The sequence below is a fragment of the Scatophagus argus genome, chromosome 18 (assembly GCF_020382885.2).
Source record: "Scatophagus argus isolate fScaArg1 chromosome 18, fScaArg1.pri, whole genome shotgun sequence".
Taxonomy (NCBI): Eukaryota; Metazoa; Chordata; class Actinopteri; family Scatophagidae; genus Scatophagus; species Scatophagus argus.
In genome coordinates, this window is record NC_058510.1 from 11,978,800 (window position 1) to 12,006,307 (window position 27,508).

At 39.0% G+C, this 27,508-nt stretch overlaps 1 protein-coding gene across 2 annotated transcripts in view; it reads right to left on the reverse strand.

Annotated features, from left to right (window-relative positions):
• Window positions 1-25,516, reverse strand: part of LOC124049764 (cadherin-18) — a 76,462-nt gene extending 50,946 nt beyond the window's left edge. Inside the window, exons 1-3 of one of the 2 annotated variants that reach the window (XM_046371786.1) lie at window positions 24,918-25,515; window positions 6,852-6,954; window positions 6,389-6,731 (exon numbers count right to left, since the gene is read on the reverse strand). In XM_046371786.1, the coding sequence (XP_046227742.1) occupies window positions 6,389-6,619 (231 nt within the window). In that variant the 5' untranslated portion in view covers window positions 6,620-6,731; window positions 6,852-6,954; window positions 24,918-25,515. Of the gene's footprint in view, window positions 1-6,388; window positions 6,732-6,851; window positions 6,955-24,917 lie in introns of both variants that reach the window. The other variant, XM_046371787.1, reaches the window with a different exon arrangement.
• Window positions 25,517-27,508: the final 1,992 nt, after the last annotated feature.

Here is a 27,508-nt window from a genome sequence, read left to right on the forward strand (position 1 = left end):
CAACGACAACTGCAGGGGTGAATTAAAGGAAAACCTGCAAACAGCACATATCCGTATTTTAATTGCACCTCTATGACCAACTCAATTATCAAAATACTAAAGAAATTCAGCCGGTTTCTGATGAACAAATTGCTCATTGACTAATCTTGCTATTATTAAAAGCTATATGAATCAGCTCTCTTAACATCTTGATTACTGTGATGTTTTTAACAGTTTTAACTGACATAATAATGACACACACCACTGATTTAATAGCCAGATTGCATATACTATTTCAATCCATTATTATTTTTATTATTTCTAAGTCTTCATGAGACCATATGGAATACTGTTGAAAACATAATAAGAATAAATAAAGATTATAGGGCTGGATGAAAAGATCTAATACTAGAATAACACTGACATTTTCCTTGCACCTAACTTTTATTTAATACATCAGTACATGACACATTTTTTATTGGGTTAACCCTATTTTTATGTTTGTCTGGATTCATTTCATTTCAAGATCGTGGACTTTTAGTCTAGAAAATGGTCTCACTGGGTTTATAGAACATTTGGTTAGATAACACTAGTTGTTGTGAGTCTCCCTGCTCTCAGTTTAATTTTACACAATCCAGATTATTTGTTTTTTGAAACAAACTGTAATGAGAATGTTTTAAATAGCCAAAAATGCCTATTACAGTTCCTCAGAGCCCAAACTAAAATTTTCACCTTGTGAGTGTTATCCAGCCCATGACAAAGAAAAGCCCCAAAGCCTCATGCATGATAAACTGGAAGCAGGGAATGAAAATAAAACAACAAATGGACAACCATGTATACCACAGAATATTTTATCCCCATGAACAGAGTAGCACAAAACTAGAATAGCTGCAGTGTATGTTAAAAACCATGTAACATCTTTAAAGAAGCATAAACACCAATAAAACCGTTCACCCATAGCAGACAAAGGAAAATTCAAACTCTCCATGTGTGGACCAATAGAACAACAAGCAGGATAACAGCTTTCAGTTTTAGTTTAGGCATAATCACCATGCCAAGTATTCTCTTCCTGCCAATTTTTCTGCTGAACAAACATAGAGCTGACTTTCCACATGGTACGGCGATAATCAGCCAAAATGCTTAGAAGTGGCTGCAATTCAAACAGACATAACTCATGTCTATCTTTAGGTAGAGTCAAGAAAATGACCTAATCTCCTTATGCTGGCAACCATTAATGGAGCATGGAAAAAATCAACTTTTTGTAAATGGGAGTATGTCACGTAACACAGTCTTCACAATTACATGGTACTGAGGGAGGACACACTCTATTGAGTGCCACTCTGATACATTGTTAGCTGGTACACAGCTTGACCTTCATCTGTTTTTTCTCCTCTACTTTACTGATCTGCACTGACTTTGTTTTTTTGTTTTTTTTCACAGTACAGATCCTGATAATGTATGTACCTGGTCGGATTGCATTATTGGTGAATGCCCTTTGAAATGACTTGGTCGTATTCGGTTTACAGATCCACATAATGTATGTGCCTTGCTAGCCTTGTTTGCTCGCTGCTTGAGGATGTTGCTTTGCCCCTCATTATGGAATGTGCTGAACAAGAAGGAGAATGCCAACAAGAAGAATATCTGTCTGGTGCAGACAGAAAATGAATAAGTATGACAATAAACTCTGCATATGACCAGTATATGAAATCCAGGATCAAATTTTATACCATGCAGGCAAAGAGCATAAAATATGTCCAACTATAACCATGATGGCTACATTTCAGCTGATTGATCCAATGCTGATTTATAACAGATTTTCCTGGGAGCTAAACTTTCAGTGAGACATCAAGTTTATGACTCAGCTAAACAGGCCTGTGGGCTACATGAAGGCACAGCACAATTTGTAGAGATGCACCAAGGTTACAAATAGCTGTACATGCTTTGCTGCAAGCTCAACATCTTTGTTTATTCTGTATTCTTTGCTGCGATTTCAAAAGTCTTATAATCAGATCAGCACTACACAAACAGTAGTGACACTTAGTTCATGTTGGTTAAAGGTTTTTTAAAACTGCTTTGTTTTGATGTCGAAAACAGGTCTCACTGGTGTAGAAATGGGAGTTGATGAAGGTGGGAGTCAGGGGGGTGGAGCATTTATTCCATCAACAGTGTGTATGGGGAGTGCGGGGGAAGCAGGAAGGTCTGATGATCAGCGCCTTGGCTTCATATTTACAATTAGTAGAGGGTGTGAGTGTTGGGGGTTGGGGTGGGGGCGTTTTTGATTTAATCTCGTCTCTTTTACTTCACTCAAGAGGACTTAATCACTTTTTAGATGAGCGCGCTTGATTGTCTGATTATCGCCACATTTTGGCCATGCACCCTCCCAATCAAATCCTCTGAGCATCCCCTTCTCTTCAATTGATTTGTAACAGTCACAGTAAACTCTGATGATGGAGTGCCCGCCAAATGACCATACATCAAGAGACAGTGATGAGGGGCGTGTTGAGGACGTGCAGTTCATGCCCATTACCGAGATCCGCCCTAATAGCTGTCCTCTATTGTGACATCAGCAGTGAGAAAGATAATGAATCGTTGTCTTCCCAGCAGGATGGTTGACTTTTTGATGTACAGTAATGAGATTATTAGAGTCCCGGAAGTAACTCTGACACTCATTTAATGGCTCTGCCTCTAACTGCTGCTAACATTTGATATTGCAGTCAGACAGATATGAAACTGTCAGCAGATCAGTCTTAGAAAACATGTTTCAGCTTTGTGCTCTGGCAGTGAGTGCAGGCAAACGGTTTTCAAGCGTCTAAATGGTGCTAATATGTTTGAATGTTTCAGCCAGAGGACAAGGGACTGCACTTTAGAAATTATGCATGCCTGCATAGACAGCAGCCATAAGCTGCAAGTGTTTTTTGGGCAGTTTTTGAATCAATGGAGGTTCAAGTGTAATTCACTTGGGTGAGAATTTTTATCATCTTAGGGACTCAGCATACCATATACTTTTCTCTCTGTCCAGATAATGATGATATTTTCAAATAAAGACTGCCTAAGAAAAAAAAAATTAAAAAAAATCTGTTTATATCTCATCACCTCACGTGCACACACAACATTTACATGCATGCACGTACACATTGGTGTTATATCGACTGCTCATTTTCTTTCAGTTTTGATCATCATTAAATTTTTAAAGCCACAGTAATCAATGCCTTTATATTAACAATGGATTATATGTCTATGTTTATTGTCACTTGTGGTGACTAACTCACACAGATGGGGCAGGAAACAGATATTTTCACTGAAAAAGCCCAGATAAAACACCAAAATGACCAACTGTGTGGTAGTTTGTTCAGGTGTCCCCATTTCTCCAACATTACTTATTGTCACTACTTAAGATAATATAATTACATAATCATAAGCATATTTTATCATATATAAAAATGACTGTATGTGTAAGCTCACTACAGATAAAAACATTGAGATATTTTGCTCACGTGCATGTCGTCTCTTTCTAACAATACAGAATAATAGTGTAACACTGGCTGTGAAAATTTCCTTGTTATTTCATGTAACACTTGACCTGTTTAACATCTACAACATTCCATTCTGCACACACTAGTTTCCTGTTTTCCAAAGTGTGGCTGAAAAGCAATTTTACGTAAAAAACAAAAATAAAAAAAACAACAAGAACAATAAAAACCTTGCCTTATTTTTTTTTCTTCCCACTCTTGAGCTATTACTGTACATACACCAAGGCAGTTGCCTGATTCTGTCACAACACAATCCATTTTTAGATGTATGAATAAAACATTTAGCCACCTTTCTCAGAGGTTACTACTTGAACATATAAGACATATAAGATAAGACAATGGGTATTCCTTCTAGTCTGGGCTGAAGCACCCATTCAGTCAAATCTCAATTATTAACTGTATATTTTAGCAGCAACCCAGCGCTGAATGATGATACAACCCAAGGATTTCTGACCATCGATCTATTTCTTTTTATCAAACAGCTGCAGCTGTTCAACAATTCCTTCAACTGAGTAACATCAGACAGTTCGCTGCAGTTCAAACTCATTCAGGGTTTAGGGATTTGCATAGTTTTCTAAAAACTGCCATACAGTTTGTAACCTGCCTGACTACTTCAAAGCACCACGCTGAGCTGATTGACATGAAGACACTCACACCTCCCATTGGGAGAGAGGGTTGTCTCCTGTCTCGTATCTGGAAGCCCTGTCCCCTACCAAGCATTTGCGTATCACTCATGCACAAAGCTGTCATTTCCCAAATGCATCAGCCCCCCCCCAAAAGGTGTCATTGGGGATTATGGCATACCTCAGGGGGATTAAAATGTTCTTGACAGACTGGCCGCTTCACTTACTCTCAGAAGTCACTCTAGTGACTATGCTGTTCTTTACGTGAGAGTACTGGTAAAATGTGCACATAACATTTCCAACTGTCATGACCAAGTCTTGCATTGTGGTATGCTTTTATATTTTTTGACACTGCAGATTTCTTATCCCACATCAGCTTTTTATGTTGACCATGCAATAATTAGAAATTCCTTTCAGTTTTCACCAGTGCAGACATCTTATCGTGAAATGTCTGTTTCAGAACTTCCTATTTTTTGAAGATGCCAATTATCGACAAAGAAAATGTTGGCAATTCCCTGTAGTGGAAGTGCTCATTTGCTGCTTGCTAATGTCTAGAGTTTTTAATCAAGCAAAGGGAGGAAGGAAAAAAAAAAACAAAACAATACAGCGCAGTACGTGCTGAGTCCATTAATCCTCCTCCTCCTCCTCCTCCTCTCCTGTCTTTGTCTAATTAAGGGTCATTCTGTATCCTGGCCACATTAGGACACTGCACACCAGTCCCAACCCACATAATTAAATGTTTTTTTGTGCTAACCATCTGGAGACCTCATCTCTTTAAACATGCATGTCAAATTGATTCCTTAATAATGTTTATGTTTCTTCTCAGTGCTTTATTATCATCCAGGATTAGCTGTTTATGTTTATTTTGCTTTCATCAGTGGTACCCGTCACACACACACACACACACACACACACACATATACACACAGAACAACACCCAAAGTTAGGAGGAGAACTAGTGCATCAGCCAGCCAGCCAGCCAAACCAAGCAATCATGAACTTCAAAGCAGTGGACGAATTTAATGTAAAAGTAACTACATCACCATGCAGTTAGTGCACTGACAAGCTGACACTTTGAATATGCTGCAAATATTTCTGCTAAGGTCTTATACTCAGGAAACAATGCCTGCGATTGTTTTTGTTGGCACTGTGGGATTTTATGGTTCATTCACGCATCAAATAATATTAGCAAAAACATATTTCACCGATAAATAACCTTTCTTTCTTGCTTTGTCAGCTTTGCAAAGATATTTAAACCCCAGGGTTATTCAATAAACAGACATTTAAGGTGGAAAGTGATATTAGCTGTTGTTGATTTTGTTTTTCCCTCTCACCCTTTTTCCAAGCATGTCATTCCTGCTTTCTTTCTTTTTCCCTTCAAATGGCACTATTGTTGAAATACAGACATATGTGCAGTCAGAGGAGCGTTCTGCCTTTCTCATTCTCTTTCTCGCCGAGTGCTGCTGAGGGGATTAGTCTGTGCCAGAGTGTCTAGAATAATGATCACTGCAGCGGAGAAACACATTTGAGGAGATAAGGGCAGGCAATCTGCAAGCAGAGGACTTAAACAGCTCTCTTTGGCTTATTGTGGAGCTAACAGAAAAGTCGCCACCAACAACTAGGCCACACTGTACTTTATACACAAACAGGAAGAATACCTGCGACTATCTTTTCTCCTGCAAGACAAATCAGTCACTCTTAGAGGAGATTGAAATTACATCAAAAAAAATTCCTATGATGAGGCACTATAGCATCGGTGCAGTACTGTCCAGTTCCTTACTGTGGTGGTTTATTTTCCAACCAAGAAATCAAATCTAGGGTCATTTCCCATAGAGAGGCCAAATCTATCAGTTCAAAGATAACTTGATGTAGAAGCCTGGAGAGTTCTACTTTCAAACAGAATCTACTTATGTACTCTTCCCAAAGTAACAGGCGTGTTGTGAGGCACTCCTTAATTACAGAGAATAAAACATTTTTTGGACATTATTTTAAGAGAAATTCGGTGACACAACATAATGACAGGGAAAGCAAAAACAGACACACAAAAACACCTTCATAAATGAGACCTGAATTTCCATATCAGAAGATAATATTATAAGATAATGCCGACATGGCAATCTACCTCAATAGAACAGCTTGATCCTGCTGTAACACATTTCTCAATAAAAGGAGGAGAGAGAAAAATGCCAAGTTCCCTGGGATCAATATATATATATATTTTTTTTACAGTTGCAGTCAGTTCAATGAAAATCCTACCTTTCCTACATACTGTGCATCTGGTCCCATGTGTTCTTCTAAAACGAAGAACTGGTTCCAGATCCAGCCACGCTTAGGCCTGTGGTGCACCTCCGTCTCCCCATTGGCCAGTTTGGTCTGGTTCTTGGAGGGGACCTTGGCAGGGATGTGGTGACTTGCCCCGTAGCACCTCTGGATGAAGCAGAGGCAGACCAGAACGGGACAAAGACAGGAGGGGGTCGATATCCTCATGGTGGTGCGAGCTTTTATAAAGTTCTCCCCGTGTTCCAAGATGGTAAGTTCCTCCCACCACCGTCGCTGCGGCCGCCACCTCTAGCCACCGCTACAGGTCCGTGCAGTAGTCCTGGTAAAAGAGGAATCTAAATCCAAACCAAGGAAAAAGCGGTCCTGGTAGATCCTCTAAGATTCATGGCCATAAAGCCGAAGGTTTTATTAAAAGAATAAAAGAACAAGATGCATTTACATTATGGAATTTCCCAGGGAGTGAAATGCTGTGCAAACGGAAGTGAACTTCTGGGTAGTTCTACCAAGAGCAGAGGTTAATCCCAAAAGCCATTCTGGATTTCCTGTGAGAGAGAGGAAAGGAAAAAAAGAAACAGAGTCAGAGATTAATTTGATGGATATTAGAAGCTAAATGTCCACTAATTCCCTCCAATTAAATTGCAACCCGTAAATCCTTGCAGATGAGGACATGTACTTCAAACTGGTTGACTGTGATAAAGTACAAAAAAGCCAACAAGAACTCTCACTTCAGTATTCCAGCCATTTTTGCCAATTGTGCAGATGATACAAACAAGTTTAGACTTGAGGAGTTACAGCACTATTAAAAGGTTGTCCATGTCTGTAAGGGCTGAGCATTGCTTGGTGACTGATACCGCCCTGTGAGGTCAGAGTCATGTGTCAGAGCAGCGCAGCAAAAGCCCTGTTAGTCAAAGGATGAGTTGGCTTTATTAAAAAATATACCAAAAAGGTCTGATTTGGATGTTTTAATAAGGCTGGGGCATACTGCAAGGCTTAGCGTGCATCTTGGCAAGGTGAATAATAAGTGTGAAATACATATAATATGATAAGGACAGACATCAAGCTACTCAGATGTGAGGCAGGGGGTGATGTTTAAAAGGCAGTTGAATGAAAAATACAGAGGGAAATTATTGTGTATTGAAGTCAAATCCTGCTAGCCCTGTGTGCTGTGTGCAAGAATATGCATTAAACTTGCATGTGCAACTCTGAAGTCTTTAAAAAGATGTTACGGAGAACTGTCTTTGTGAATTTTAAAATTAGTTTTATTAAAGCGTGAAACCGGGGCTCACTGCTCACTTTTTGGAAGATGGAAGGAAATTGCATCATCTGAACTTGCTGATATGAAATGCCCTTCGGTGTGATGTCACAACTAAAAAAATAGCCAGGTTATTTTAGGTTGCTATAAAGTTTGGTACAAGGCCTGTCTCAAACAGGGTATGGGGAGGATGCATTGATGCTCAGTGAACAAAAGCGTAATGACTGACATTACCAGCTCTGTCATGCTATGCTAAAAACAATTGTACACCTGCTGTGTGACAAATAGCTTCAGCTCAAAGGTCCTCATAAATAGACGCTGTTTCGCCATATGATATTTTTTTATTAAATGGGGCAAGAAGTGTAAGTACAGGCAGCAAAACGCTCCCAGATTCAGGAGAACTGTCCATTGATGAAATTTAAATTTAAATTTACCTAGAGCCAAAACCATCTCACAAGTAACAAATACCAAATTTTGACTTTTTGAGCCTCAAAAAGAAATCTTAACAATAATTTACCAGTCCGCAGCAACACAGTTCGAACCTAAAGAACACAAAAAAGACAACTCTTAGGTGTTTTTTTCTTGAGTAGGTGCTAGGTCAGTAATTATGCCAACCAATCACTTTGGTGGATTATGTATGATTTTAGTTTACAAATACACACATTGTTTCAGTGGAGGCTGGTGTGACTGTGCAGTAGTCATACCAAGTTGTCATAAATAATAAGAAAATACATGGGTGACAACCAGCTACATACAATACCAAATGAAATTCAAGAGAGTTATATGAGAGATATCTGTCAACAATGAACACAAACACAAAAAAGTAAATAGAAATTTGGAACCTTTTTCATAAATAATACTGATAACAAGTACCACAGTCTCTTAAGACAACTTCAAGCAGGAAAGTTGGTCCAACATTCAAAGTGCTACAGTAGAATAGCAGCTTTGTGGGGATTATCGAGAGGACAAACACATGCATTTGATATTTAACAGGATCTAGGAGCTGACAGACTTCAAAGGCTGCTGCTCTCTATTTCTTACAATGCATATGACAACATTAGAGGGAAACGCGAAAACGAGACATTAATGCAACTTATGACTGTCATACTTTGAAGGATAATCACTGAATTATTTTTTTATAAATATAAATATTTTCATATATATGGATTAAGGTGCACTTAGAAATCCTGACTAATCCCCATGTTTCAAATATCTGTACATGCAAATTACGCAGCTCAACTATGGTTGTTGGTGATGTTGGCTAAGTGCAATGGTTGTAATGGGTAATACCTGCTGCCAGCCCAAGCTGTGAAAGAGAAGGCAAGGTCTGGTCCATATCGACTTGGATTAAGGCAGCGTGGGATAAATACTCAGCCACACACTCAACACGTGTAATCCTGAGAAGATTCTCATCTGCATAGGTAGCGCTACACCCAAATCCCGCTTCAGCTGTTCTTTTCCAGTAACTGTGAAAATTGATATCAAGGCCCACAAAGAATACAGATGGACTAGTTCTTTCAAAAAAGTTGTTTAAGAGATTTTAAGGTCTTTCTTCTGGGTTCAGAATCCCTTTTTCTGATTTAATATGATTCAACAGCACTGTAAATTTCCCTACACAGTCAAAGCATCGGTGAGACAATTGTTGTACCTGAGTGAGTCAGACTCTGTGGCAGGATGAGAATATATTTTCCAGTGGTTTCATTTTCACCTCCGGGGGCTCTCTTCAATAAGTCCCCTAATTGTCTGATTATCATGCCAATTCTAAGCCAAATACATTTCGGGAACCCATGAAATCAACAGCATCTGGCTGTGTCAATGGACGCGCCCACCCTTCCCCCCTTTTTATGGTAATCATATTGTTTTGAGCAGCCTTCTGCCCATGGCATGTTCATTTATGTACAACATTTAGCAGGAGTGGTTATGCACAGTGGGAGATACAAAAGATTTGGCAGGATCCATGGAGAAGTGACTTTCTTTACGGGCACATGCAATTCTGTTTTCATCAGGTGCACCTTACTTTTAATTTCCTGGAAAAGTTATGAAAAACCTGTTCTTCAATAATTTTGAAAGTTTAATGCTGGGTAGTTTTCTTGTTGTCAAGAAATCCCTAAAAGTAAAATCATCAATCATTTGATCGTACTGACAACTATTTTTTATGTAGCCAGAGCCTGATAAATTCTTAAATTCACTTCGTTGCGCTGCCTGATTCGAATATTAACAAACAGGATTCAGTTGTGGTGGAAGCTTTTACTTACTTTTCCACTTAAAACCCTTGTGATACTGAAAACCCTCTCTTTACCAGCAGAAGTGCATTATTATTAGAAGTGCACCATCTTTGGTTATTTAAACTGTTGATCAGTCAAAGCAAACTGATGAAAGATGTTGTTGGAAATGCATTGATCTGCATTTTATTTACACTTTTTCATCACATTTCTTAGACTAGATGATCTGTCAACTTCTCAAAATAAATGAATCAGTGATGAAAATGTTAGTTGTAACTCCCTCACTGACTAGGTGCCGAGTCATTTCTTTCCCAAAGTATACAGTGTATATATGAAATACACAGTTATGCCCATATGTAAGCACATTTGTGCAAAAATATCTATAACCACCCTTTGTGATTTTTGTTAGAGAATCCCAGCATTAAAAACTCCCTTCTTTATTCTCACCATCTCCCACAGTACACTGAACCACTTATTTTTTGCTTTTTTTGCTGGTCCAACGTATGCCGAGAACATCACAGGCAAAGAGAAATTCTGTATCTCTCTCTCCTGTTTTATTAATGGAAACAGGAAAACTCAATCACAGGAAAGGAACCAGTCATTTAAACAGCACAAAGTAAATTAGACCTTAGCTAGAGTATAGCCAACAGTTTTTGCACATAACCACAACCAATGTCAATACAGGGGATGATACACTTAAAAAGGCAGAAAGGTAAAGCAAAAGGACTGACGGTAAGAGGGAGAGAAATGTACAACAGAGATGCACCTCCATTCAATCTGGCAGAGAGGGAGAACAGGCTCATGTCACCTGCCACTAATAGCTAATGTTCTGGGCTCCCGTTGAGAACTCACTCACCGCATTCGATTTTACAGCATCAGCTTTCTGCCGATGTCAAACACCAGACAGAAGAAGACTAAGGCGGGTCAAAACACATATCACTGAACCACTGGTCTATCCTCAGAACAAAGAGGACCACTAAGAGAGACAGAATCACAGTAAAATAAATTCTTGACTTTTTACCTCACCTGAAGGGAACAAATACAAACATTTTACTCCCATTTATTGGGTTTGTTTGTTGCCTGTAGTCTCAGATGATGTTTCACTGAACTGAGGTAAATATACAAGGGGAAAAAGTAAGTTCAGGAAGAAACAATCAGAAGGAGCTCCCCATGAGCCTGTTGGAATGCATGCTTAAATGAAAAGTCAGGCTTAAAGTCATATTCTGCACATCCATATGGAATATGTGTGCTAACACATTATCTAAAATCAGTAATACATTTTTACAAAGATATGATTTGTAGTATGACAGAAAAAAGAATCGTAAAATTGAAAATAAAGAAAAGTGTGCAATAAGAAGAGGTGGAATATAGTCTACAATGAGACAGACAGTGTCTACCCTCCAAGACTCATGGTTGGTTATTGTGACATTTTCAAGTTTTTAATTTAATTAGGCAAAAAAAGACATTCTGGTCTGGTACTGTATCTGAAAATATATTCTCAGTTGATTAACCAGAAATCTTACTACTTACTGTGATACTTTGATTTATGCAAGTTTATCTGCATAGGTAACCATTTGCTCAATCTGTAAATGAAATTACTCTCAGAGCTCTGTCTGCAAGACATAGTAGAGTCTCAAAAGTTGAGTTACATTACTAGTCCAAAGGGAGTTTGATCACAAAAACCTAAGAAGAACCACTTAATCTCTTCTACTGTTTAAATCATGTGTGTGTGTGTGAAATTAATTTCTGTATAAAAGCATTGCAGCATGAATAAGAATACATGTAGTATAACATTTTAAGCAATTTTTTTCATCAAAACTCTATTTGGCCATCAAATATAAACTAGAATCAGTGCCACATGGTTGTATGCTCAAGTCAAGATGTAGTTTACATTCATGTCCATCCATGCTCATATATCGTGAGTACTTTGTAGGTATTTAATAAAAGGTAAAGTTAGTTCTTAGCAAAATGGAAGTAAAATCACGATACTCACACACAGAGAAGCGCTATAAAACACCCAAGTTTCAAGATAGACACCCAATAACACTGTCATTAGTATCAGTATCCAATCAGTATCCAACCAAATGTGAAATATGGTTACAATCTACCCTTTTGTTCCTGAGTTACTTTGTTGAATAAAGACCAGAAAAGTGTTTTTGCAAATTATTATCATGTCCGAATGAAGATGACCGTTGCCCTTTTAGATATAAAATATCACTTAGTCAATTTATCCTATTAGACATTAATGTGTGGTCAGACATTTATGTGGTGGCCACGCATGGAGCGGCCCTCTGTGGACAAATACCTGCAGGGAGACTTATTGGTGTCCCATGTCCTGTCCCTGCACACCAGGTGGCAGGAAAAGGTAGGGACCTAGTCATGCTTACTCTTGTCATCATAGAATGGTAGGGATATGGAATGTCATCTCTGGCAAGAAAGGAACCAAAGCTGGTCCAGAAGGTGAAGCAGTACCAACCAGATATAGTTGGGCTCACCACCATGCACAGCACTCATTCAGGAAAGGGGCTGGACTCTTTCCTTTTTCAGAATTGCCCAGGGTAAAAGGTCCCAGGCAGGATTAGGGACAGAGTCCCTAGTGCTGCAGTTCTCTCTGCACTGAAACGCAGCTTGGAGCATCTGGCATTCTTGGAATTAGGGACTTACCTGATCAGGGGCACTCAGAATGGTGAAGAAAGAGAGAAGTGACTAAACACCACCTGGTGATGTATTTATTGGCTCAGATGATGGTACAGGCAGCAGCACAGAACTACTGAACCTAAACAGGCAGTCAGGGTGAACTGACAGTCTCAGTCTGTCAGGTCTTGATCTAAGACATGACGTCTGTGTGGACCATGTTCAGAACCCTCCATTGTAGCAGCACCTGTTAAGGGCTTGTGTCAAAGGTTTAGTGGTGCCTGTTGTGGCAGTAACCCAAGAACCTGCTGGAGGACACCAGCAGTAAAGGAACACAGCAGTAAAGGCTTGACTGCCCCAAAAGAGTTGCAATATTGACAGTTGCTGGAGCAAAACCCAGGCATGGGAAAAGTTTGGGGAGGCTGTGAGGAAGGACTTTTGGTTGGCCTCAAAGAAGATCTGTCAAACCATTCAACAATTCAGGGAGGGAGACTAGGTCTTGGCCTAGGTTATTTTTAGTCAGGGAAGAAAACTGCTGTCCCAGGCTCGGAACATTGTCAAGTGGTATATTAAAATGGATGAATGAATGGGTATTAAGTACTTTTGGACATCACAGTTTGTATTTTTAAGTACCTGTTGTGCAGTACAGTATCACATTATACAGATCTGTGCTTGTTCTAAACATAAGAGCCTTCTTCCTGAAGTCTACTGGGTGATTTGACCCAGCTCATTTGTTTGTGAAAGAAAGCAGATTAGTCTGATCAGCTCACAAGCGAGGCAATCCTCTGAATGTGCGGCACACCCTGGAGGTTCCACGAAATTGGAGGAGATAAATAGGTTGATGAGAGCATTTCAGAGGTTTAGCCAAGCAAACAGTAGTATTTCCACAACAACATCTTACTGGAAAACACACAAGGAATCACAGCTAAATTAATTGTTTTAGGGGTTAGTTTTCTGACCCAAAACTATCTGAACTGGTGAACCCCTTTCCAATCTGATCTAGATTAGGGTATCATGGTTTTCTACTGTATTATTCTGTTTTGTTTTATTTTGTTTGGTTATTTTTGCAAATTGGTATCACCTGCTCCTGATGTGATGTATGTCTATACACGCAGCCACATTAATTGGTTTAAAATCAGTGGAGAATCAGAATTTGTGAGTGATATTTGGAGTGGGTATTAAATTCTTTGCTCATCTTGAGAGTAGTTCATCACATTACATAACTAAAGGGTGGTTGTTAGAAAACAACCCTACAGTGATATTAATAACAATGACCCAGCTCAGCATATAACACTTGCCATGACTCGTCTTCTTGTCAGACCAAGATCTGAAGATCTGGGAATCAACTCTCTTTCTTCTTCGCTAAAGTCATGAGGGTGAGAGTAGTTTAGTTTTCATGTTACAGACAGCATCACTCTGAGTAAATGAAGGTGTAAGATATGAAACACTGGAAGAAATACTTGGCTGTCAAATGCACTCCTACTGTAGAGCTAGTTGACAGCTAAAGCCCTCTGTGAAAACAATCCAGGAAATACAGAACCGCACTGAAGCTACAATTAGGCATCTGAACCTTAAAATACAGCATATTGTAATAATTTCTGCCTTTAATTTTTCTCTGTCTCTCATACAGACACGCAAAAACACAACAAGTAAATATTCCAACCTTGCATTTCAATCTTTTTCCAACACTTGTGGGTAATTAAAAGCAATAAGCAGCAGTTTTCAAAGCACAGATTAGGCCTGAAGGTAATTAGGCCCATTGCATTAATGACTCCCACTGAGTCTTTTGGGCAGGATGGTGTGTCAGTCACCCCCTCCCACCATGTCTCAAAGTCGACAGTGACTTGTCGTTCCAGTACACTACCCTCCAAACGCCATCTGTCCTAACCCTCAGCTTCGATTACCTCAAACCCAAAATGCACCACTCCTCACACAGCTTAGCAAGGCAAAGGTTGCATAGATGAGAGAGAAGCCTCCGATGGTTTTGTCTCCTCATGTTTACATGCCAAGATAAACAACCTCAATTATATCTGTGAAAGAGGAGTTCTTTCTCCTTTTTGTCTTGCTATCAAATTAGAAAACATGCTTGCACTCGTCAACCCTACTATATGTTGTTTGGCTGCTTAATGAGAGCTGGGTGGAAGATGGAAAATGTTCCATCTGTTGTGTGTTTAATGGCTAGATTCTTGAGCTCTAATCATACAGCAGGAGTGCCAGGATGCAGCAGACAGCACCCATCTGCTGGACACTGCGAGGAAAAAACACTGTTTTTCAACTCACATCATCATCATCTCTCTCCACTCTCACTGTAGCCACAACTGCACAACATCCAGATGAGGGATGCTGTGCAGGAGCCGGAGTGAGAGTCATCAGCACTTTGTGCGTAAGATACTGGAGCATGGCAAATCCTTGGATGTAGGACTCCAAGTCATGGTAATTCTTTTTTTTTTATTTACTAAACTGTTGATTGTTTTTTTCTGTGATCAATTATTTAGTCTAAAATTAAGTGAGAGATTGAAAAAAGAGAAAAAGAAAAGACAATTTTAAAGGATTCAGATTGCTTGTTTTATCTGATGAACAGTCCTAGCCTACAAAATTGTATATTATTTACAGGGTTATGAAATGATGTTAAAGGAAGGAAACTCATTTTGACCAATTAAATGACTTTGCTTTAAAGTAATTTCCTCTTCAGCTCTAGCCTAATTTTTTCAATTAATGAATTAATGAATCACTTCAGCACTACTTTGATGGACTTATAATGCTTTTTGGATCCTCTCCGAAACAGAACGAAAGGAAAAGACACAGGGTAAATTTGGGATGGAAATATATACATATAACCTACAGCGCCTGGTTCTCTTCATGTCTGCGTCTAAATTCAGGTTGAGGTCACTGGAGTTTGGCATGCTTCACGGTTTCACACATGCTAAAACACAGAGAGCAGGTGGGCTTTACAACAAGGAGAAGGCCTCTGTGCTCTCATCCACAAAGTAGGGCTAAGGCTATTCGCATTAGCATTTCATACACAGATAAGCTTGCTTTCTCGCTGCCAGGTAGATTCCCTCATGAGAGGATGAAGTGCGAAAGATTTGGGGGGTTTTGCAGACGCTCGCCACACTGCTTTTCAAGTCCCCACAGAGACTCATGGGGGGGGTGTTAAGAGCAGCAAATAAAGCATCCAAATAAAGAATAAGCTGGTGATGCAGACAGCAGAGACGGACTTAGAGAAAAGGGAGGACTAGTCATGGAGAAGTGTAAGGAGGGTGTGCAGTATGTTGTGTGGGCTGTGGGAACATTAGTGTTATCACACTGTATTTGTTTTTTGTTTTTATTTTATTTTTACATCATTACAAATGCTGGTTAAAGCTAAAACTACTGCAGTGAAATACAGAGAAAATAATCTACTAAAAGAGCATATTTGGGGCCAAATATGAATCTCGATTTTCTTACTTGTACTGAGATTATGTTTCTCCCACAATTTATTTCCTCCTTCTCTAAATCATCAGTGGGTTTTCTTTTATTCTGATTCATTTTTCTCTTGGTTTTCTTTTGTTTTAGTTCTCTCTTGGCTTTCTCCCCCTTTTTCTTTCATTGTATTACTTGAGAAATCATTTTGGGACATTTGAAAGATGGACTCAACATAGGCAGGTTGTCATTTGTTGATTCAACTTAAAGCATAACACCAAATGCAGTATTTTTATTGGTTAATTAAGGTTAATCTTCATTCCCTTTATATATAGTCACTGGAGTCCCAATTTGCAGTGTTCATTGCAACAACAGGTTGCTTTTGCCCAGAGAAAACTGAGTTATGCTGCCCTTTAGATAAGGGCTACCAGCTATTTTCATTATTTATAAAATGACAGATAATTTTCTCAGTTAATTATTCATAATTATGGGAGGGCTGTGATGGTATGAACTGCTTTCTTACCATGTTGAAATAACTAAATACACGTTACTAAATAAGTAACATGTTCCCACGGTTTGGTTTTACACCACCAGTGTCCCCCACCCAACCCCAACAAAAGAAATCCCCTATATATTTAATTGATTGCCTCTCCCCTTTGTATGCAAAACTGAAATGCCGAACAAAGTGAACAGATTTTTTCACCAGAAGCCCTTAAAAATAATGATTACTGTGTTTATTATGTGTCATATCACATGCCACATGCAATCCTTACAACTGAATTTAGCAATAGGAAAATACGCAATCATCAGACATCAAAGTGCCATAAATTTGGCCTATTCAGAAGAAAACAACATAGTAGTTTGGATTTATTCTCGTAAATTTGTGACATTAATCTCAGAGAATATCTTCTTGGATTATTGTGAAAACAATCTGGATAATTTATTTATATACATGTGTTACTTTTCACCCACTAAGTAAGATCATGTAGTTAACTGTGTTAAATATTAATTTGGCTCCCAGCACAAGGTGGTTGATTTGTTTAGGCGCACTGAGAGGCAAGTTCCCAGAGTGCACATTGATGCCTTCAATATTTATTTATTTTTTTTGTTTGTTTCTTAAAAATTGCTTTGAATGATTTGTCAATTGTCAACCAATGCAAGCAGGCATTGCAGGTCAAATCTAGGCCAAAAATGCAGGCCCTAGTATGAGACAACATATTTACTCCAATTTTGGCCCTGTTATCTCAGTCAGCGGATACAGTATATGAATAGTAATCAACTCTCAGTTACGTGTTTGAGTTGTAATTTGCAAAGAGATCTGGATTTGAATGCATTTTCTCAAAAGTGCAAAGGGGCCATTATCAAGCTCCATCAGAGTGTGAAGTTGCTCTTTTAGGGGAAATTATGATCTCTTGGTTAGATGCAAAAGACCTCTCCGCTGGGGCAAATACAACAAGTCACATGTGAGAGAGAGATTGTGTAGATACACAAACTTGTATAGATAGTAGTTCCTGTATTAGTCAAACTTGAAATTAGGCACATGGTGGTTGACTTGTTTAGGAGCACTGACATGCATTTTAATACACGCAGAGCTGCATGACACTTTGGCACATTCTTTGACAGTCTGGCAGTAGTGCACTAGCTCACGAGCGCGGTCCTTGGGGCGAGGAAACATGCAGATGTTGCTACAAAGTGAATGGTTCAATCACTGTTCTGGAGCCTGTTCTAAAGGAAAATCTGCTTACACACTGCACAACTCAGCAGGAACATTAGCAGCAATGGCAGTAATGGAATACAGCCAGTGTTGACTGACATAATGAATTAACCAATATTTTCTGTTAATTAAGAAACACAGGGAAAGTTGCATGTTGACACCAGTTCTTGTTCCTCTGCCTATTTCCAAGTTGCCTAGTTGGGATATTTAAGAATTAGACTTACGATTTCAAGAATATATTTAGGCTAGCTATTGTCTATTTATAGAACTCAGAATTTAATTCAAGCTTTTGTGGAGGTATTCAAGCAGCAAAAAATCCAGTTGTTGCCTTAACTCTGATGGACAGCACCCCGTGGCTCGCTTCTCATCCACCTCAGATCTGTGAATCAGTAAGGATGCTCTGTCCATCCTTCCCTCCCCCTTCTCCCTCTCACTTTCATAAAGCGTTGACATGGTCCAATTAACATTAACATTCCACATCCTGGCGTTGCACGTGAAGGGTGAACAGGTCTGACAGGCACGCAGCACACTAATGTTTTATCAGTGCCACATATCAGGGTTTCTCCTCACACTGTGACACCAGCTAGCTGACGCGACTCACCTTTTCTCTCTGTCAGGACACTACAAGACTTTTGAGTTAAGAGTCCACATTCCACTGAAAGCGAGACAGATAATAATTCTAAGGTTTCTCAATACTGAAGAAGTAAAATATACAGAATTTGTGTAGGGTTTCACTTGGAAAATACTGCATTTTTTTTTTAACCCATTCAATTTTTTACATTTCACATTTTAATCATTAAGAGAAATAATAAACTTGAGTGATTTGTTTTAATCCCATACTTTGAAACATGTCTGTGTCATTTTTTCAGGTTTTTTTTTATCATCTTTTGCATTTAAACTGGTGTCCTGATATTCTGTGAAAGCTGCTACAAAAGCTGCCTCATCATGCTGCACATTTCACCTCAATATAAACACACTTATATTCTGGTGAACTCTCCTTGAGCAGAATACTAAAGATCTACAAGTTTATTCTGTGTGTACTGCTGAGTAAAAAAAAGTGCATGAATCTTAGACTGTAATCTAGTGGGGCATAGGTAAGATAAAGGGTGTGCCCAGGTGAATAAAGCGCAGGCTTTCCTTTGAAGAAGCTGAAACCTCCCAAATTTGACCAAAAGGCATACCCACCACACTTGGTTGCTTTTGAGCAGAGAACAAAACAAAATATTTGGAGGCAGCCCCGAGGATTCCAAGCAGAAATGTGTAGTGATTACATAATGACAGTTCATCCTTAAGAGCTATCTAAAAAAGGGAAAGTCTCTGAGCGAATATTCACAAATATGAGCTAGAAACCCAACCCCTTAATAGTACATTAACTATTCATGCAGCATATCGGCAATAAAATGGCTTTGGTCTCATAGCTTGCTAAGACATGCTTCCCATAAAACAGCGAACAAATATGTAGACAGAGAATTTTTTTTATCTACATCCCACTGCTGCTGCAGTTTTTATTTCTCTTTTACATTAGTTTTTTTTCTACTACATCATGCTTTGAAGCCTCTGCATCATTTGATTGTCTCTTTTGATTGTGTCTTCTGGTATAATGCCAAACATCCTGCCAAAACTGATTTCAGCTGATAATTTGTTGCTTTTTCTGATCGTATGTCTATCATTTGTTTCAAATCTACCACACTATGCTCAATGTGACTGAATACAAAGCCGCTCTGCCATGTAGGGCAGAATAATGCTTCTATTAATTTCTTAAACGACAGCATGTTGCACACTTTGTTGACGTGTACAGCATTGTGACGTCAGAAGACGTTTTGTAATGGCTGGAAAGTTGTGACTGCCCTCTTCTGGAATTTAATAGAGCATAATTTTTTGTTTGTTTGTTTGTTTTCAGCATCCACTTAAGCATCCACTCAAAATTGTCTGTTTTTATGAATTTAACTGAGGTTAATTTTTATTGTGTGTTCCTCAGGTCAAATTCACAATGCTCTATTGCCACTGCCTTATAAAAATGTGCTGTTACAATCTAACTTTAAGTTCTGAGTGCTGAGTGTTCTTTAGGGAAATGCTTCACTTCCCATTCGTCACTGACAGTGAGAGCAGGAGATGAATCATTCCAATGCTGCTTTCACCCATACTGAGAAAATCCAGAGTGCAATAATGTCAGTGTGACGCAGACAGCTCTGCGTCCCACTGTAAAAAATGAAAGTCTAATTTAAAAAGAAAAAGACAAAAAAAAGGAATTGCTAGATAACAACAAAGGCCAGAAATGGCAGGACAAAAATACAAGATATGATATTTTCTTTGTCGATATATTGATGAGTCAGATGTACTGAGTTTCAATCAAGAGAACTCACTTTTGCTGAATTCCTCCATGACAAGTCAATTGGCTTCAAGGTGTTCTCACTTTCTGACTGATTACCATGTGGCTCATTTGACCACACCTACTTTCTTCTTATTGGCCTTTGTTGTATGGGCTGGGTTGAATGGAAACAATGCAAATGCCCTACAGGGAGGTATAACAGAAAAGGGCAAAGAAAAATGCTGAGTATTGAATCATTTGATATTTACATGGAATTTGAAATAAAATGTCCCCATTGAAAAACAATAGTATCTGTAGTGACTGATAACCTGCAAGTCTGTCGATAATTTCTGTTTGGATGATTATGATGGTGACAAGTGCACTTTATTGATATTTGGGTAACAGACAGTGGCAATAGCAGACTGGATTTGCTGCAGAGTGATCCATGCGGGTGATTTATTAGAACCAGTGTAACTGAAAACTTTTACTGGAATCAGTTTAACTGAACACCAGGTCATGTGGAACATATTAAAGGTGCACGCTGGTGAATATCTAGCGATGGAAGAAAATTGGACTTCAGCATCAATACCATCGAATCTCTTAAATGGCAATGCAAGGCAATTCATATGCATTTATACCATTCCCTTTAGATGCTGGCTTGGTGGAAGAAAAAAAAAAAGCTTTTCTTTCAGGATGCAATTGCTGAATAATATGTAATTCAGTGTCTCATTAACACTGACATTCACATACAGTCTGCTGACTAGCTGCTGCTGAAAGAAATTTAAAATACAAATATTTCCTGCATGTTTCATGCTCAGTGTGAAAACTCATGTTTTGAGTCCATGTGTTCTTGCATTGCTATCTTTGTGGACTACTGTTCGCTTTAAACCAGCCTTATGAGGAAATTCCATCTTTGACCAGTTCTCACAAAGGACTGCCTGAAAATTAAGACTGTGTTTTAAAATTTAAGACTGAGGAACCTCACAACTATGGAAATGCCTGTGTGTGTGTGTGTGTGTGTGTGTGTGTGTGTGTGAGTGGACATATATTCCTGTAGTTGTTAGGAGAAAAATTAGTTTACAGGGTCACATGGTGAGGACCTGCCTGACTCCCATCTACTTATGGGGACCAAATGCTCAGTCCCCACATTGTAAATCATTAAATATTAGGGTGAAGACTTGCTTTAAGGTTAGGTTTGTAAGTGAGAGTTAGGATGCCTATGTGGTGGTTAAGCTTCCAGGAAATTAATGTAAGTCTATGTAATGTCCCCAGAAGTGATGGAAACATGACTGTGTGTGTGTGTACGCGCACTAAGAAATTTAATGACAGAATTCATCGATCATTTATTTTTGTAAACCGCACAACAACATCACACTGCAGCATGAGAAGCAGGGGATTATTTTTACCTTGTTGAATTCCTGGATTTAGATGAAGATGGCATCACTGACAAACCCAATCAACATTTGATTTTTCATAGCTATAATTCTTATTGCAGAAACCCCGTATGTTGTCAGTCTTGTTTGGCAGACAGAGACAGTGAATGACCACTTTGTGTTTGCTTACTGTGAAGAGGCTGTTCAGAGAATGATTCATCTTTTGAATGGCCTTTGAATATGCTGTTGGAACAATAATCCATAGTTCCTTTTCCTGTCTAGTCTGCCAGCGATATGATTGACAACACAATGGAGGTCAACACTGTAGACATGGGGGTGAACCATTTCTGCATAGACCACTACTTAATGATTCATCAGATTTCTTTAGTACAGTTTACAGAAAGCAATTTAGTCTTCTATGATGCTGGGGACATTTGCAAAATCCATTGATGCAGAGATACCCTGAGATTTAAGTACAGGTCAAACTCCAAAAATTCTGTGTCCTATAGTTACAAAATGATCTTCCCTAAACGACCGAATAGATCAACTGCCAGTGACTCCCTTAACAACATATATGACAGTTCCTTCATTGTCATGTAACATATTCACAGTTTGGTTGGGATTAGACAACGAAAACCACATAATTTGGTTTAAGCAACAAATTTTCTTGGTGATCTTTAAACTAAAGATCATGCTTTGGATTATATTAAGTACATTATGTTACGTCATGTACATGACGTAAGTTGAAAAAATTTACGTAATTTAAAATTACTAACTTCTGGTTTTACAGTGGTCATCTGTGTCAGTATCCTGTGTTGGTTTGACTTTCTTGCTCTTTATACTTCATTATATTTACAACTTCCTTCCTTTCCAATCAGCAGAATTTACACAGCACCACATTGTTGGGTCTCGGTCTAAAACACACTCAAATACAGGCTATATGATCATGAGCAAGGCTGTCACTTGCTTTTTGCGGTAATCCATGATTTGACCATGTGTAGCCGTTCTTCAGTGCAATGCACATGCAAATAAATGTATTTCCATGATTGATTAGGTTGATGAGTTGCCCAGCCCTAAGCCACGCACACACAATGTCTTCTCTGGGGGAGCACACTGTAGTGAGTGACTAATAATTGCACGATTGCTCATACCATTACCACTTCAGGGTAAGGTTTGTGTAACTGACATCAAATTAGGGATTCCATTGCCATTAACATGTAAGGTCAGCCTTTATGTGGTTATTGTGATGTCGACATCACATACAGTGTGATATTCAAACAGTGTAGTTTGTGAGTACAACAGACATTTTCCTGAGTTGCTGTCCACAGTGAGATTAATAATGGTGTAATTAGCTCAGTGCCCTTTTCAAACACGGGAACATCCACAGGCTGGACAAACAGGCATACTATTATATCAACAAAGAGTGTCTAATAAGGGTAGTGAGGCCACCTTTGTCCTTTCAGAACATTTTCAGTTGCAGAGCTGTATTGCTTTCAGGCAGGTGCTGACCTGTTTATAATGGGATACTCCAAAAGCTTACAAGTCGCTACTTTAAAAAAGGAACTGAAAAACAGAACTTTTCATTAGTTAAATAATGATTTGCTCTGGTGACTGCTGGGACAGTATGTACTTTTTTGATGATGCTAACTGAAAAGCTGAAATCATTTCAGAAAAAATATGAGTCAGTCACAATTTCTATTATTTAACATATATGGCATGGGTCAAGTAAAAAATATCAGCTATGTGAGGGCTTTCTCTTTGATCAGCCTCTTATCATTGTGTAATGCTTGAAAGGTTTTTTTCTTGTTGGTGAGACTGACAAGTAGTTTTAAACCTTTTTGGCTACCAATGTATTATTGACTTTTGCCGTATTTAGCAAAGTCAGACAAATTACTAAGGAAAACAATTAACACTTCTATTTATATTTTGGTAGTGCAGCTGGTGGGCTTTCTTTATATTGTCATGCCATTCCAGGCTTCTCCACTTTAAACAGAGATGACAGTGAATGAAATGAAATGCACATCTCAAATTCAAGCAAAAGTTATGTTTCTTCGGAGCTCTTGGAGCTGCATTGTTTGATTTAACAATTTCCATAGCAGTGATGACAGTTAAACCACTTTGAAAACAAATGCTGCGTTGTGACCACTTAACATGTCAATGCTTTAGTTGCTGTAGTTGTTACGGTCATTTTTTGCTGTTCCATCTTCCTCTGCTGCGTATTTCAAATGTGAGAAAAGTGAGTGATCATGGCTTGTACAAGGGAATAAATTACCACTTCAAAACAAGACTGACATGATGGATGGATGCATGTTCGGCAGGGGAGTCCTCTGAGGCTGATGCCCTCTGTGCATGTGATGAATATTGTACTTTAATGTTTGCAAAATCTCCAAATGAATGATGTTCACTCTGAGACTAATCTATAATTTTGAAGACTTATTAATGATTTAAGACATTTATTAAGAAAAATTGCCCAACATTTGCTGCATTAAGCTTCTCAAATGTGAGGATTTGATAATTAAAAATAAAAAAAAGACAATAGCTGTACACCACTGCAATAGGAATTGCTTTAAATGTCCCTAGCCCCTTAAAGAAAAAGAAAATCATCAAAACTTCCCTCCCACGGTACAGCTGTCTGCATCAATGTCAGAGCCCATAGCTGCCAAATGGTTTATAGTAATAACATTCTGTAAACTCGTCACCATATTAAAGAAACATCATCCACAGCTTTTTTTTCCCCACACTGTATAGCTGCTGAATCCCATGACACTTGTAATCTAAACATTTACAAACACATCAGAGAGGTGATCACCTTGCGAAAATAATGCAGTTCTGGGGATTGTAGCCACGCAGTTCTCCCCGAGCACACCAGAAGCCAATCAACACAACATTAACAGAGACAGCTAAGCATCTGGCACCTGGCTCGCGCTTCTTTCTACACACACGACTGTCAAAGCATTTCAGATGACTGAGACATCCAAAACATGGTGTTTTTTCCTCTCCCCTCTGAGAGACAGGAGTGGAAGCTGGTGCGAAAAGAGAACGCTGGATTTAAAGAGAGGCTGCAGTCAGTGAGTGGACTCCTGTTTCCTGCAGTGTGCGTAAATTTCAGTCTGGCTACACTGGTGCGGCGTGTGCATCATAGGGATCGGATAGCAACTCCCACTCTGTTATAGCAACCCGTCTATCATTCATAACAACACCGATGCACTGTGTGCAACAACATCCCAGGAGGAGAAGACAGAAAACGCACGACAGCCAAGTGTACTTATTGCCAAAAAAAAAAAAAAAAGACAGAGAAAGTGCGCACTCTTCTATTTCTTTTCTCCTCGTCCCCTTTTCCTTCTGCCAAGTGCCTAATTTCAACGAGCGCAATTGCAAATGCGCACACAGACAAACTCACCGTTTCCGAGTGCGCGCTCATGCTCTCGCGCACAAGACTCCTATTTATGACCAGCTCTTTGAAACACAACAGTATAGGCGGGGGGGCGCCACAAACAGTCACGCGCACAGATGCAAATTGGAGGACAAAAAAAAAAAAAAAACTTACAACGTAACACAGAAAACAGCGCAAAGCAAGACAAACTTATTTCTCTGTCTTACCTTTCCTCGCGCACTCTCCTGGACACGCATGGCAGCTTATTAACGGCGAAAAAGATGAACGAGTTTGTTCCTCATTTCTCATTTCCTCCGCGTCTCTCTCAAATTCCTCCCCTTACCGCTGTCATCCTCTCCAGGGCAGAGCTTGACTGCACGCCTTGCGGAGAGCCGATACCCTCTCTTTCTTCCTGTGTATACGTATGTGTATGTGTGCGGGCAACGGGACGAGCGAGTCGAGCCGGTGCTCGTGTGCGCATCTCTCAGTCGAAACATCATCCAATCCTGCCGGGCTACTGCGGCGGCTTAGGGCGAGGAAGGCGCCCGATTGGTCGGTTTTCAGATCAATTCGAGGCTATCAGTTTCGGACCGTCCTCTCTGTGCTTCCTCCCAACCTCCCTCCCGATCATCTCTCTCTCTCTCTCTCTCTCTCGCCCTCTCCTTCTTTTCTTTCTCTGTTAACACGTGATTATATAAGATAGTGATCTGACAAACGCACATAAAACTGCCTGCCTTCCCTGACTGTCCCAGTGGGGTGCAGGGATTCAAGAGTTAAGAAAAACTGCATTTTTCTTTCACACTTTTAAACAACAAATTAGGGAGATATACCTTTAAATAGCCTAATTATCTTATTATTATTCTGTTATCATTTGTTTGGGTAAATTGTAGAAAATAATCTTAGATCAGTTGAGGAAGTAATTTGTTTATTTATATTTTTTTTACACTGTAGTTTCATTTTAAAAGCATGAGAGACTCGGGATCAAAGTCTGAGCAGCAAATCACTGACATTCAGAACTGTGCTGAAGACTAAGTGTTGCACTGATTTCTCCTTTTAGTAGCAAAACTGGGACTAAATGTTTAAACTCCTCTCAGTTCCATGCCAACAACTGTGTTGTTGTCCTACTTCCATTAACTGCCTTTAAAAGTCTCTCTTGAAGGTTCTTATTTTTAGAACAGAAGTGCCTAATAAAGGCAACTGAAAAATAGTGAAATAGACAACTATTAAGTGAAATCTTTGCAACATGTTGCATGGACTTCAGTAACAACACGTGGGGATATAACCAAATTTTTAACCATGTGTGATATTTTTGCTCAAATGGCCTGAAATAGTGTGCTGATTGACTGAGAGATCAGTTCATGTGAAAGCCTCATTTTAACCAGATGTGCAGACATGAAGGAGTGCATAGAGTGAAATAATGACAAGAGATTTGAAACATGGAATCCAGTAAATTACTTTCACTCTTTTAAAGGCACACTATACAAGATTTGTCAGCTGCTGTTTGTAAACATCCTTTTTAAAGGTGCACTAAGCAATAAAGATACTCGATTGCTGAGTGTCTTTCCTAGGCTTGTTTGTGCTTCAGCAATCTTGGAAAAACGAATGAGTGTGTCCAGTGTGTACTCTGCAGCTTCAGGACAGCTTCATCAGAAAATGTTTTAAGCACAAAAGCTCTTTATTCAGGTCAGACTTTACACTCATAAAGACACGGCTCAGGGGTTCTACTGATACATATAAGCATAGCACCAGTATGGATGAGTCTGTTTCAAATGGATGCTTGAATCTTTGATTTAAATCAATTAGTCAGTATACCTCTCACTGAAAGCTTTCTTCTTTGTTTTTTTTTTAACTTTTAGATATGCAAAGCTTTATATGAAGAGTGATGAAACATTTACAAAAAGAAAGATAAGTTAAAAAAATATTCCTTGCCCAGTGAATTTACTTCTGCCAACAATACAGAGCTTCTCTTTACAGACAACAGCATGTAACAGTGGTTGCTTCAATCTGCACAAGTAATTTGCTGAGGCGTTCAATAAAGAACGACGTTTTGAACCATGTTGCAAAAGACTTCGCACTGCTGTCTGAAATTCCAAGCCCTATCTGCAGCCATATATGCATCTATAAAACACACTTTCCTTCTTGAGCATGTACACATCTGGTGTCACTGACAGTCTGTCACAGGGCCTGTTCCCCTGGGCCATTTTGATGATGTTCAGTGTCAAGCCATAATCTGACTGGGGATTGAATGCACAGACTGACAGATGCAGCATGTCTAAACTTTGTTTTTAAGAGCACAGATGTGTCTTCTGCTGGCCAAAATGTAAAGATGTGATAGAAAATAACATGTTTCATAAAGATAAAACCTTCTGCCAATTTTAAGTGTCAAAATAAAGCTATCTATCCTGTCTTTATTACAGCACCTTTTCATAATTGGCCTATCATAAAATATAAAATAAACTAATTCTAATTGATTTGGCATCAATAATATCCAGGTTATCTGCTAATTAACATTATAATTTCACTTTATTGCTTCTGGTGCTCAGTATGTATAAACCATGAGTACAGTGAAGCACAGTATCAACCTGTACTACTTCTTCATACATTGTAACATGTCATCTAATGGTGAAACAGGCAGAAATGTTTAAAATGACTAAAAAATAGTTGATGCTTTGAAATCAAGTCTTTTTATGTTGAAATGATACGAAACCATGAACTAATGATGACATGATCAATATTGCATATCTAAATGTCTGCTGAGCAGGACAGTCAGGACATCACTAGCATAGCCTAATGTGTAGGCTGGATGGCTTTTCTACTT